Below are 14,163 nucleotides of genomic sequence, written 5' to 3'. Positions count from 1 at the left end.
TGTGCAATAGTCTACCATGGGGAACCTTATCAAACACCTTACTAAAACCACATGTACCACATCAACCACTTTACCCTCAACCACCTGTCTGGTCAACTTCTCAAAGAACTCTAAAGGTTTGAGAGACACGACCTACCCTTCACAAAACCAGGTTGAGTATCCCTATCCTTTCTAGATAATTATAAATCCTATCTCTTATAACCTTTTCCAACACGAACTTCATTGAATTGTCTGAAGAAGTAACAAAGAGGATGGATGAGGGCAGAGCGGTTGGTGTGATCTATATGGACTTCAGTAAGACGTTCAAAAGGGCTTCCCATGGGAGACTGGTTAGCAAGGTTAGACCTCATGAATACATGGAGAACTAGCCAATTGGGTACAGGACTGGCTCAAAGGTAGAAGACAGAGGGTGGTGGTGGAGGGTGTTTTTCAGGCTGGAGGCCTGTGACCAGTGGAGTGCCACAAGGATTGGTGCTGGGTCCACTACTTTTCATCAATTATATAAATGATTTGGATATGAACATAGGAGATATAGATAGTAAGTTTGCAGTTGACACCAAAATTGGAGGTGTCGTGGACAGCGAAGAAGGTTACCTCAGATTATAACAGGATCTTGATCAGATGGGCCAATGGGTTGAAGAGTGGCAGATGGAGTTTAATTCAGATAAATGCGAGGTGCTGCATTTTGGGAAAGCAAATCTTAGCAGGACTTATGCACTTAATGGTAAGGTCCTCGGAAATGTTGCTGAACAAAGAGACCTCGGAGTGCAGGTTTATAGCTCCTTAAAAGTGGAGTTTCAGGTCGATAGGATGGCAAAGAAAGTGTTTGGTATGCTTTCCTTTATTGGTCACAGTACTGAGTACAGGAGTTGGGAGGTAACGTTGCAGCTGTACAGAATGTTGATTAGGTCACTTTTGGAATATTGCGTGCAATTCTGGTCTCCTTCCTATTGTAAGGATGTTGTGACATTCCAAAGGGTTCAGAAAAGATCTAGAAGGATGTTGCCAGGGTTAGAGGATTTGAGCTATAGGGGGAAAGTGAATAGGCTGGGGCTGTTTTCCCTGGAGCATCGAAGGCTGCGGGGTGACTATGGAAAATAAAGAGCATGAAAGCATGGGAAGGATTAAAGCATGAAGACCACTGGCAATCTGTATTCTGTGGAAGTCAGGATGGGATAACCATAGTGGAACATTCTTACACCAATTAGCACAGTAAGGTTAAGGCTGAAAGGTCTCTATGGTGTGATGAGACAACACATTAATAAAGCAAGTTTCTCGGTTAAGTGTTATGATGTAAGGATTGGGACCGTAAATATTTGGGTCATGACATTAAAATATCTAATTAATAGTTAGTACAGTCAGCTTGAGACAGGAGACTATTGTAATAGATGGAATAGCTAAATATCTATCATGACAGGTTAGTCTGGAATTGAAGATCACTGTAGCACAGTTAGCAATAAATATCTAACTGTGACATTAGAATACCATTAAGTAGAATGTACAACTAAAGAGATAATGGGAACCAACATCACTGGTTTATTGTGTAGCTACAGTGAGGTACTTTGATTAATATAGTTGGACATGCTGATAAACTAACAGAAACATGATAAAAAAAGATATAAAAATCCATGGACCCTGAGGTTTGGGGGCATTCAAGAATCTGCTTTCTCAGTATCACGGTTTTTTGTTTGCAAATAAAAGACCTACTTCTTGAAGAACTCTCGGCGTCTCCTGGTGATTCTCTATATTTTCTCCACAACATGACCTCATAGAGGTTTATGAAATCATGAGGGGCATGGATAAGATAAATAGACAAAAGTCTTTTCTCTGGGGTGGGGGAGTCCAGAACTAGAGGCTTTGGGTGAGAGGAGAAAGATATAAAACAGACCTAAGGGGCAACTTTTTCATGCAGAGGGTGGTGCATGTATGGAATGAGCTGCCAGAGGAAGTGGTGGAGGCTGGTACAATTGTAACATTTAGAAGGCATCTGAATGGGATATGAATAGGAAGGGTTTAGAGGGATTTGGGCCAAATGCTGGCAAGTGGGACGAGATTAGGTTGAGTTAGCTGGTCGACATGGTCGAGTTGGACCGAAGGGTCTGTTTCCATGCTGTACATATCTATGACTCTATGACATTGGACAGGAAAGGATGGGAAAGTGGATGTGAAGAGGGTTGGGTCAGCCATGATTCTACTGAATCATGGAGCAGGTTTGTCGAATCAACATGTTTTTGTGAAAGAAAATAGTATTTGACTGACTGATCAGAGTTCTTTGAGGAAATAACTAGCAAGGCGGATAAAGACAATCCTGTAGATGTGGTATACTTAGATTTCCAAAAGGCATTCAATAATGTGCTGACAACATAAGATTTCATGGTGTAGGGGCAACATAATTAGAGATTTGATTACCTAACAGGAAGCAGAGAATATGCGTTAATGAGACCAATGGGTTATTTTTATATCGACAGGCGCATTACTTGTGAAGTATCACAAGTGTCCAGTGTCAGGCTTTAAATATTTAATGATCTAAACAATGACTTGGATTAAGGGATAAAAAGTGTGGCTGTGAAATTTCCAATGATATGATTGGTTGGAAAATAGGACAACATGATGATTCTACAAAGGGATTTTGATAGGTTAAGTCAACAGGAACACTTTTATAAAATGGAGCATAACACAAAACCGAGTGACGTTACGCACATAGGCAGGGACAATAGAAAAGCAGTATGTTATATGAATGAAGGGAGACAGCAAATTCCATGGAACAAAGGGAACTGGGTGCCCTGGTACACGAATCACAAACAATGTTGACATGCAGGTCAGTGTTCCCTTTAATTTTCTTACTGGCTACGTGAACCTCTGAGGCCTGTGCTACCAGCAACTAACAGAATCATAAGTCAATGCTGCGATGATCATGCTGATGTTGATCACTGTGTATGGAACATCAAGGCAGCTATATATGCCTGTAGCTAAAAGGGAATGTTGATGCAGGTACAAGAAGTGATTTGCTGGCAAATGGAAGGTTGTCTTTTTTGCCCAAGGAGAATGAGTATGAAGTAGGAAAGTGTTGCTCCAACTGTGTAAGACTTTGGTGAGAGCACATCTGAAGTATTACACAGAATTTTGGTTTCCTTACTTAAGGACATAGGCATTGGAAGGCACAGTCAATTGATTCCTGAGACAAAGGGACTATTTTAAGAGAAAAGATTGAAAAGGTCAGGCTTGTACATTTTGGAGAGTTTAGAGAAACAAGAGGTGATCTTACTGAAACATTTTGTGGGCAATTGAGAGGGTGGATGTTGGGAGGCTGTTCCTCCTGTGGGAGAGAAAGGATCTAGTTTAAAATTCAGGGGTCTCCATTTCAGACTAAGAAAAGGAAATTTTCTTCTAAGGGCTGTAAAACATGGAATTTTCAGTCCCAACATTCAGATCAGCCATGATCTTAACCAATGACAGAATGGACTCAAGGGGCTAAATGAATTACTCCTAAACCTCATTCTTATGGTCATTTAATATTTTATTTACTAAGACACAGTGGACGTCAACAATTTACAAGCTACCATTTAAGAACATCTTACTTCAGACATATTATTTCCATTCTGGATTATCTCTGTACCTTCACATCGTGTTGCAAGACTCTCTTCCAACTGTCTTCTACATACAGCACAAAATTTCTTCTTGTACTGTGCAGGAGCTCCAAGGCAATGTGCCACAGGAATCTAAAACAAGGACAAGATCAATTAGTCCCCAGTTTAAAAATAAATATCCAATCATCCTCAATGGAACAATGACATGAAAGATAAAGATTCCTAAATAGCGTTTCTTGCTAATGGAAGAATGGAATTACTGAGAGTTTGGTGAGTGAGGAAATTAGTCGGGTGGGGAAAGAGTAGCCTTTGGTTTTGCTTCTCTTCTTTTCCCTTTTACATGTTTGTCAGTTTTCAGGAGACCATGAGTTCAATAAATGCAGAAGAGGGTTGAACTTGATAAGAAAAATCAAACAGTAACATCACAGGACAATAGTACGTTAATTAACCTCTAGTTTTTGGTTTATAGTAAATTATACAGAAGCTAGCTAAAATAACGGCAGGGTATTTCATTCAGGCATAGAGCCCACCCTTTGGCACAACTTAAAATATATGCAGTAAAAGTAACCAGCTGCAGAAACCGGAGCTACAGATTTCAGAAACCCAGAGATAGCTGGAGTCACTGTGCTGCATCCACAAGGCTGACAGTTATGTGGATAGCATGTTCAGAGAGATAGTTGGAAAACAAGTTCAGGACATGAACGGAGATAAGGAACGGGTAGCCGCCAGATGATTCCAGGATAACCAGATAGATAGTGCAAGAGTCCACAAAGGTCCTGTGCAAGGTCTGGGTTTCCACTCTTGTACTGGTGAGGGAGGTGGTTCCTCACACTGTTTCAATCTGTCAGAGCCAATGTATGGCATTGCACAAAACCAGATTTGAGGAGGACCCAAAACTAAGTGTAAATATATGCAGCAAGGAATATTTAATGCTGCTACTGGAGGATTTGAACAGACTAAGGTGAATGGTGGCAGATGGGAGTTTAATTCAGATAAATGCGAGGTGCTGCATTTTGGGAAAGCAAATCTTAGCAGGACTTATACACTTAATGGTAAGGTCCTAGGGAGTGTTGCTGAACAAAGAGACTTTGGAGTGCAGGTTCATAGCTCCTTGAAAGTGGAGTTGCAGGTAGATAGGATATTGAAGGCGGCATTTGGTATGCTTTCCCTTCTTGGTCAGAGCACTGAGTACAGGAGTTGGGAGGTCATGTTGCAGCTGTACAGGACATTGGTTAGGCCACTGTTGGAATATTGTGTGCAATTCTGGTCTCCTTCCTATTGGAGAGATGCTGTGAAACTTGAAAGGGTTCAGAAAAGATTTACAAGAATATTGCCATGGTTGGAGGATTTGAACTATAGGAAGAGGCTGAACAGGCTGGGGATGTTTGCCCTGGAGCAGAGGCTGAGGGGTGACCTTATAGAGGGTTACAAAATTATGAGGGGCATGGATAGGATAAATAGGCAAAGTCTTTTCCCTGGGGTCGGGGAGTCCAGATCTAGAGGGCATAGGTTTAGGGCGAGAGGGGAAAGATATAAAGGAGACCTATGGGGCAATTTTTTCACACAGAGGGTGGTACGGGTATGGAATGTGCTGCCAGAGGAAGTGGTGGAGGCTTGTACAATTGCAACATTTAAAGACATTTGGATGGGTATATGAATAGGAAGGATTTGGAGGGATATGTGCTGGGTGCTGGCAGGTGGTACTAGATTGAGATGGGATATCTGGTCGGCATGGATGGGTTGGACCGAAGGGTCTGTTTCCATGCTGTACATCTCTATGACTCTAAATGTAATATGGAAAAATGCAAGTTTATACACATTGGTACACAAAACAGATAAGCAACATATTCCTTAAAAATGGTAAGTGCTAATAAAGCCTAGATGTGCAAATGAACCAAGATGTCATCATCAAAGACAAATTGTTATAAAATGATTTTGAGATGGGTGTTGACGGTAAAATTTCCAAATTTACAGATGATAACAAGCAAGGAAAAGACTGAATTTTGAGGATGATGCAGACTGACCTCAATGGGACATTGACATGTTGGCCAATGGGCAGACACCTGGCAAATGAATTTAAATGCAGAGAAATGTGAGGCAAAGCACTTTAGTAGAGCTCGTTTTGAGAAGATTTGTAGCTCAGGTTGAAGTTCTGGATATAGGTTTGCTCGCTGAGCTGGAAGGTTCATTTTCAGATGTTTTGTCACCATACTAGGTAACATCTTCAGTGGGGCCTTCGGGCGAAGCACTGCTGGTGTTTCCTGCTTTCTATTTGTATGCTTCGGTATCCTTGGGTTGGTGATGTGATTTGCTTTGGTGACATAATTTCCTTTAGTGATGTCATTTCCTGTTCTTTTTCTCAGAGGTGGTAAATAGGATCCAAGTCTGTGTGTTTGCTGATAGAGTTCCGGTCGGAATGCCATGCTTCTAGGAATTTTCATGCATGTCTGTTGGGCTTGTCCTAGGATGGATATGTTGTCCCAGTCGAAGTGGTGTCTTTCCTCATCTGTATGTAAGGATACTAGAGAGAGAGGGTCATGTCGTTTTGTGGTTAGTTGATGTTCATGTATCTTAGTGGCTAGTTTTCTGCCTGTTTGTCCAAGGTAGTGTTTGTTACAGTTATTGCAAGGTATTTTGTAAATGACATTAGTTTTGCTTTTTGTCTGTATGGGGTCTTCCGAGTTCATTAGCCACTGTTTTAGTGGGTTTGTGAGCTACCACGATGCCAAGGGGTCGGAGTAGTCTGACAGTCATTTCCAAGAAATCTTGATGTAGGGGAGAGTGGCTAAGGTTTCTGGACAGTGTTTTGCCTGCTTGTATGGTTTTGTTGCTGAGAAATCGGCAGACTGTGTTCATTGGGTACCCATTCTTTTTGAAAATTTACAATCTCATTTACAAAATACTGTGCCAGAACTGTAACAAACACCACATTGGACAAGCAGGCAGAAAACTAGCCACCAGGATACATAAACATCAACTAGCCTCAAAACAACATGACCCTCTCTCACTGGTACCCTTACATACATATAAGGAAGGACACCACTTTGACTCGGACAACACACCCATCCTGGGACAAGCCAAACAGAGACATGCATGAGAATTCCGAGAAGTGTAACATTCCGAGTGGAACTCGATCAAAAACCATAGACTTAGATCCTATTTACCACCCCCTGAGAAAAAGAACAGGAAATGACATCACCAACCGAAGGAATCCCAAACATCTAAATAGAAAGCAGGAAACACCAGCAGTGCTTTGTCTGGAGGCTCACTGAAGATGTTACCTGGTATGGTGATGAAACGTTTGAAAACTAACCTTCCAGCTCAACGAGCAAACTTACATCCAGAACCTCAACCTGAGCTACAAATCTTCTCCAAACTTGCTAACACCTATGGGTGCAATAAGCTAAAACTGGCCTGAAAATGGGAAATGAATGCTATCTGACAGAGTGCCACCCGCGAACAGCTGTACTTCCTACACGAAGGCCTAAGAAAGCAGGTACTACCTAAATGTCTTAAATACAAACCTCCCCTTTACACCACACTAGCCAAAAGAATAGCAGAGCAAAGGAGCCGCAGAAAGCTTAGAGAAATAATGAATGATGCCCACAGCAGACTCCGTAAATATAAATGGGAAATTTTGCATGAAAAATCTTTACTCACTCATGCAACAGACCACGAATGGACAGACACAGTACAAGAAGCCATAGATATTAGACAGTGACAAGCACAGAAAATGAAAAAAAGTAGACCTACAGAAAAAAATTACATAAACTTACATAAACTAACAACACTGGCAACACAGAAGCATGGATAAAAAGTATTTATCTGACTGACCCTTGACAGACATTGAAAAAGCCGACTTGGTAAGAGGATTAAATTACAACTTCCAGGATGTGGTCAAGAAAGATTGCTGAGCAGCATTAGAAACAACACTGAAAGAAAACCAACTCTCTGAAGAAACCCAGCAAACAATCAGACAGGTAGTCACACCAACATTAAGTAGGAAAAAGGAAGGAAACACACTCAATTCACAGGAAAGGAAAGCACTACAAAGACTAAAAAAAGATAAAAACATGATTATCCTACCTGCAGACAAAGGACGCTTGACAGTCATTTTAAATCAAAGAGACTGCATTGAAAAAGCAACCGCACTACTTGCGGATACCAACACTTACCAACAAGTGGGGACAGACCTGTCCCCACAATTAGAGAACGGAATCACAGCCCTACTCAAAAAACTTCAGAAATCTGGAGAAATAAATAAGACTGACTTCAAAAAAATGAAACCAGATGGAACACACTACGCTTCTACAGATTACCCAAAATTCACAAGGAGTCCCCCTCAGACCCATAGTCCCGCTACCTGGAACACCAACGTACAGATTGGCAAAGGAGCTATACCAAAGACTAAAACACTTAGTAGAAGACTCACACCACTCCATCCGCTCCACATAGGAATTCCTGAAAACCAAAGACACCAAGATAGAATAGGATGAAATAATGGTCTCCTTTGATGTGACAGAACTGTTCACATGAATCAATATCAACCTAGCCAAGGAAAGATTTGGAGATGCCGGTGTTGGACTGGAGTGTACAAAGTTAAAAAAAATCACACAACACCAGGTTAGAGTCCAACAGGTTTAATTGGAAGCACACTAGCTTTCGGAGCGACATTCCTTCATCAGGTGACAACCACCTGATGAAGGAGCATTGCTCCGAGAGCTAGTGTGCTTCCAATTAAACCTGTTGGACTATAACCTGGTGTTGCGTGATTTTTATCTTGGCCAAGGAAACACTGACTACATTATTAGAAGACTCGAAGATCCAAAGACACATACACCAAACACCACCAACTTCATCAGCAAGGATAGTATCATCAAGCTAGTGGACCTGTGCCTTAGCATCCACTTCACATTCAACAACAAAACCTACAGACAAACCAACAGAACATCCACAGTATCTCCGATATCAGGATTCTTAGCAGAGACCATAATGCAGAGACTCAAACAAACAGCTCGACCAACCATCCAACCCAAACTTTGGGTCTGCTACTTGGATGACACCTTTGCCATCACTAAATGAAACAAATTAGAGGAAACCTTCAAGACCATCAATAATACCCTTATTGACATAAATTTCACTGCAGAGGAGGAAAACAACAACAAACTGCCATTCCGAGATAGCACAGTAGAATAGCCAATGGGGAACTTCAATCCAGCGTCTAGTTTCGAGTGGTGCTGGAAAAGCACAGCAGGTCAGGCAGCATCCGTGGAGCAGGAAAATCGATGTTTCGGGCAAAAGCCCTTCATCAGGAATAAAGGCAGGGAGCCTGCGGGGTGGAGAGATAAATGAGAAGGGGGTGGCGAGAAAGTAGCATAGAATACAATAGGTGAATGGAGGTGGGGATGAAGGTGATAGGTCAGAGAGGAGGGTGGAGTGGATAGGTGGAAAGAAAGATAGGCAGGTAGGACAGGGCATGAGGGCTGTGCTGAGCTGGAAGGCTGGAACTGGGGTGAGGTGGGGGAAGGGGAAATGAGGAAACTGGTGAAATCTACATTGATGTCATGGGGTTGAAGTGTTCGAGGTGGATGATGAGGCGTTCTTCCTCCAGGCGTCCGGTGATGAGGGAACGGCAGTGGAGAAGACCGAGGACCTCCATGTCCTCGGCAGAGTGGGAGGGGGAGTTGAAATGTTGGGCAACAGGATGGTGGGGTTGATTGGTGTGGGTGTCCTGGAGATGTTCCCTAAAGCGCTCTGCTAGGAGGCGTCCAGTCTCCTCAATGTACAGGAGACAGCATCGGGAGCGACGGATACAATAAACTTATTTGAATTAAACTCCATCTGTCACTTCTCAGCCCATTGGCCCATCTGGTCCAGATCCTGTTGTAATCTGAGGTAACCCTCTTCGCTGTCCACTACACCTCCAACTTTGGTGTCATCTGCAAACTTACTAAGTGCACCTCTTATGCTCACCTCTTATGTAAATGAAAAAAAGTAGAGGGCCCAGCACCAATCCTTATGGCACTCCGCTGGTTTCAGACTGGAGGGCTGAGAAGTGGCAGATGGAGTTTAATTCAGATAAATGCGAGATGCTGAATTTTGGGAAAGCAAATCTTAGCAGGACTTATACACTTAATAGTAAGGTCCTAGGGACTGTTGCTGAACAAAGAGACCTTGGAGTGCAGGTTCATAGCTCCTTGAAAGTGGAGTCGCAGGTAGAAAGGATAGTGAAGAAGGCGTTTGGTATGCTTTCCTTTATTGGTCAGAGTATTGAGTACAGGAGTTGGGAGGTCATGTTGCGGCTGTACAGGACATTGGTTAGGCCACTATTGGAATATTGCATGCAATTCTGGTCTCCTTCTATTGGAAAAATGTTGTGACATCCAAAAGGGTTCAGAAAAGATTTACAAGAATGTTGCCAGGGTTGGAGGATCTGAGCTATAGGGAGAGGCTGAACAGGCTGGGGCTGTTTTCCCTGGAGCATTGGAGGCTGAGGGGTGACCTTATAGAGGTTTACAAAATTATGAGGCGTATGGATAGGATAAATAGACAAAGTCTTTTCCCTGGGGTCGGGGAGTCCAGAACTAGAGAGAATAGATTTAGGGTGAGAGGGGAAAGATATAAAAGAGACCTAAGGGGCAACATTTTCACGCAGAGGGTGGTATGTTCATGGAGTGAGATGCCAGAAGATGTGATGGAGTCTGGTACAATTGCAACATTTAAGAGGCATTTGGATGGGTATATGAATAGGAAGGGTTTGGAGGGATATGGGCCGGGTCATGGCAGGTGAGACTAGATTGGGTTGGGATATCTGGTCGGCATGGATGAGTTGAACCGAAGGATCTGTTTCCATCTGTATATCTCTATGACTCTAAATGATATTGGTGAATGTGCAGGTAAAACTCTGATGGATGTGGAAGGCTCCTTTGGGGCCTTGGATGGAGGTGAGCGAGTAGGTGTGGGCGCAGGCTTTGCAATTTCTGCGGTGACAGGGAGGGTGCCAGGAGGGGAGGCTGGGTTGTTGGTGGGTGTGCACTTGACCAGGTAGTCACGGATGGAATGGTCTTTGCGGAAAGCGGACATGGGTGGGGAGGGAAATATATCCCTGGTGGTAGGGTCTGTTCGGAGGTCGTAGAAATGTGTCAGATGATGTGGTTTATGCGAAGGTTGGTCGGGTGGAAGGTGAGCACCAGGGGGTTCTGTCCTTGCTATGGTTGGAAGGGTGGGGTTTGGGTGCGGGATGCATTGGAGGGCATCTTTAACCACGTGGGAAGGGAAATTGCGGTCTCTAAAGAAGGAGGCCATCTGGTGTGTTCTGTGGTGGAACTGGTTCTCCTGGGAGCAGATGCGGCGGAGGAATTAGGAATACGGGATAGCATTTTTGCAGGATGTAGGGTAGGAAGAGGTATAGTCTTGGTAGCCGTGGCAGTCGGTGGGCTTGTAAATCTAGACTCTGGTTTCCAGCATCTGCAGTCCTTGTTTTTACCTAACTTCAAAACTAACTAGGAAAATATACATATGGACCAAATATTGAACTACAGAAGCAATCATCACAACATCTGCATCAGAACATTATTTCAATGAGCTACCACACACTGCAGCACAGAGGAAAATCACCTATACAGTGTATTCGAAAAGAATGGGTACCTAATGAACGCAGTCCACCGATTTCTCAGCAACAAAACCAAACAAGCAGACAAAGCGCATCCAGAAACCCTAGCTGCTCTCCCTACATCAAAGACATCTCAGCAATGACTGCCAGACTACTCAGACCCCTTGGCATCATGGTAGCTCACAAACCCACCAATAGCAGCTAATGAATTTGAAAGACCCCTTACAGACAACAAGCAAAACTAACGTCATTCATAAAATACCTTGCAGGAACTGTAACAAACACTACACTGGACAAACAGGCAGAAAACTAGACACCAGGATACATGAACATCAACTAACCACAAAATGACATGATTCTCTCTCACGAGTATCTTTACATTCAGATGAGGAAGGATACCACTTCGACTGAGACAACACATCCATCCTAGGCCAAGCCAAACAGAGACACGCACGAGAATTCCTAGAAGTATTGCATTTCAACCAGAATTCTATGAGCAAACACATAGACTTGGATCCGATTTACCACCCCTGAGAAAAAGAACAGGAAATGACATCACCATAGGAAATGATGTCACCACGGCATAGAAACCCAAATATATAAATAGAAAGCAGGAAACAACAGCAGTGCTTTGTCCGGAGGCTCACTGAAGAGGTTACTTAGAATGGTGATGAAACATCTGAAAATGAACTTTCCAGCTCAGTGAGCAATCTACATGCAGAACTTTGGTAGAAAAAACATGAAGACACAATACAGGGTCAATGGTACAACTTTGAGGAGAGTACAAGCACAGGGTGGTCTTAAGGTTCACATGCATGATTCTCTAAAGGTGGCCAGCTAAGTTAAAACAGTTGTGAAGAAGACTTGGACTCACAAAGACGTACAGCAACGAAACAGACCCTTTGGTCCAACCCATCCATACTGACTAGATATCCTAAATAAATCTGGTTCCATTTGCAAGCATTTGGATCCTTAGGTTTATAAATAGAGGCATAGAATTTAAAAGTAAAGAAGTGATGCTATATCTTTACAAATCATTGGTCAAACCACATTGGAAATATTGTGTTCAGTTCTGCACACTTTATGTAAGGAAGGATATTAAAGCTCTGGAGATTTATTAGAATTATACCAGGAATGAGGGATTGTTGTACAAGGAAAGATCAGAGAAACAGAACTTACTGTCCTCACAGCAGAGAAGATTGAGAAGTGGCCTTACTGAAATGTTCAAAACTATAAACAATCTTGATAGGCCACAAAAAGGATATTGTTTTCACTGTTCCCAGGGTAGGCGAGTCTAAAACTAGTGGGCATAGGTTTATGCTGAGAGGGGAAAGATTTAAAAGGGAATGAGCTGCAACTTTTTCACAGAGGGTGGTGCGTATATAAAGCAAGCTGCCAGAGGAAGTGATAGAGGCGGGTACAGTTACAATATTTAAAACATATCCCTTAATTTTGTAAGTAGAAACTGGGCAGGAGTTTAAAAAGTAGGTCCTCGAGTATAGTAACATCTGAATTACTACCCATACGATGTGCTAAAGAGGGCAACCTAGTCAGCATGGACACGTTGAGCCTAAGTGCTGCATCTGAGGAGCAGGAGAATCGACATTTCGGGCTGGGGCCCTTCATCAGCAAGGTTCTCCTACTCCTTGGATGCTGCTTGACCTGCTGTACTTTTCCAACAACACACTCTTGACTCCAATCTCCAGCATCTACAGGCCTCACTTTCTCCAAGTTGGGTCTAAGAGCCTGTTTCTGTGCTGTATGACTCTAGTCAGTGTGTCAGTAACTAGGGGGCAGAGTTTCAGGATTGTCACTAAGAGAGCTAGAAGTGAGATGACAAGAAACATCTTTTCTCAGAGTTGTTAGGATTTAGAATGTGCTGCCTGGGAGAGGGGTGGAGTTGAATTCCACTGGAGATTTCAAAAGAGAGCTGGATATGTATTTCAGAATGATGGAGTTTGAGGATATGGAGATAGGGCTGGGTAGCTCTCGGGAGCCAGCACAGACACATTGGTTCGAATGGTCTCCTTTTGTACTGTATTAAAAATTACACAACACCACGTTATAGTCCAACAGGTTTAATTGGAAGCACACTAGCTTTCGGAGCGTCGCTCCTTCATCAGGTGGTTGTGGTTCATCAGGACACCTGTTGGACTATAACCTGGTGTTGTGTGATTTTTAACTTTGTACACCCCAGTCCAACACCAGCATCTCCAAATCATGACTTCTGTACTGTAAAATTCTATGATTTTAATATGCAGGTGCAGAAAATTATTAGGAAGGCAAATAGAACGTTAGACTTTATTGCACGATAATTTGAGTACAGGAACAGTCTGCAAGAAGTCTTGCTTCAATTGTATAAGAGTTTGGTTAGACCACACCTGGAGTGTTGTGTGAACTTTTAGTCTCCTTATCTCAGCAAAAGTATTCTTGCTGTACAGGGAATGCACCAAAGGTTCACCAGACTTATTTACGAGATGGTGGGACTTTCCTATGAGTAGAGATTGGGCAAGCTGAGTCTATATTGTCCTGAATCTCAAAGAATGAAAGGTGATATCACTGAAATGTACAAATGTACTTTAAAGGTCAGAGGATAGATGCAGGTAAAACGTTTCATCTGGCTGAGGAGTTTTAAAGTGGGGTCACAATTTTAAAATATGGGAATTCCATTTAAGTCCGAGATGGGGAGAAATTTTGCTCCTCAGAGTACTGAACATTTGGAATACTCTACCACAGAATACTGTGGAAACTCAATGTTTGAGCATGTTAAATGTAGAGACTGATAGATTTATGATTCACAGCAGCAGAATGGGATATGGGAATGGGGTAAATAAAAAGATTGCAGGTGTTTGACCAGCTGAGCACATACTGAATGGCAGGGTAATCTCAACAAGCTGAACGGCCTATTCCAATGTTTCTATGGACTAATATTGGTCAGCAGCATGGAGTTAAGGAAAAATCTTA

At 42.7% G+C, this 14,163-nt stretch overlaps 1 protein-coding gene across 1 annotated transcript in view; it reads right to left on the bottom strand.

The window, feature by feature from the left end:
• LOC140485524 (diacylglycerol kinase theta) overlaps window positions 1-14,163 on the bottom strand; it is a 176,182-nt gene that overhangs the window by 143,233 nt on the left and 18,786 nt on the right. Inside the window, 1 exon segment of the mRNA XM_072583703.1 lies at window positions 3,617-3,719. Coding sequence (XP_072439804.1) covers window positions 3,617-3,719 — 103 coding nt within the window.

The sequence above is a fragment of the Chiloscyllium punctatum genome, chromosome 14 (assembly GCF_047496795.1).
Source record: "Chiloscyllium punctatum isolate Juve2018m chromosome 14, sChiPun1.3, whole genome shotgun sequence".
Lineage (NCBI taxonomy): Eukaryota > Metazoa > Chordata > Chondrichthyes > Orectolobiformes > Hemiscylliidae > Chiloscyllium > Chiloscyllium punctatum.
Note: the sequence above shows the minus strand (reverse complement) of the source record. Positions and strands in the feature narration are given on the sequence as shown.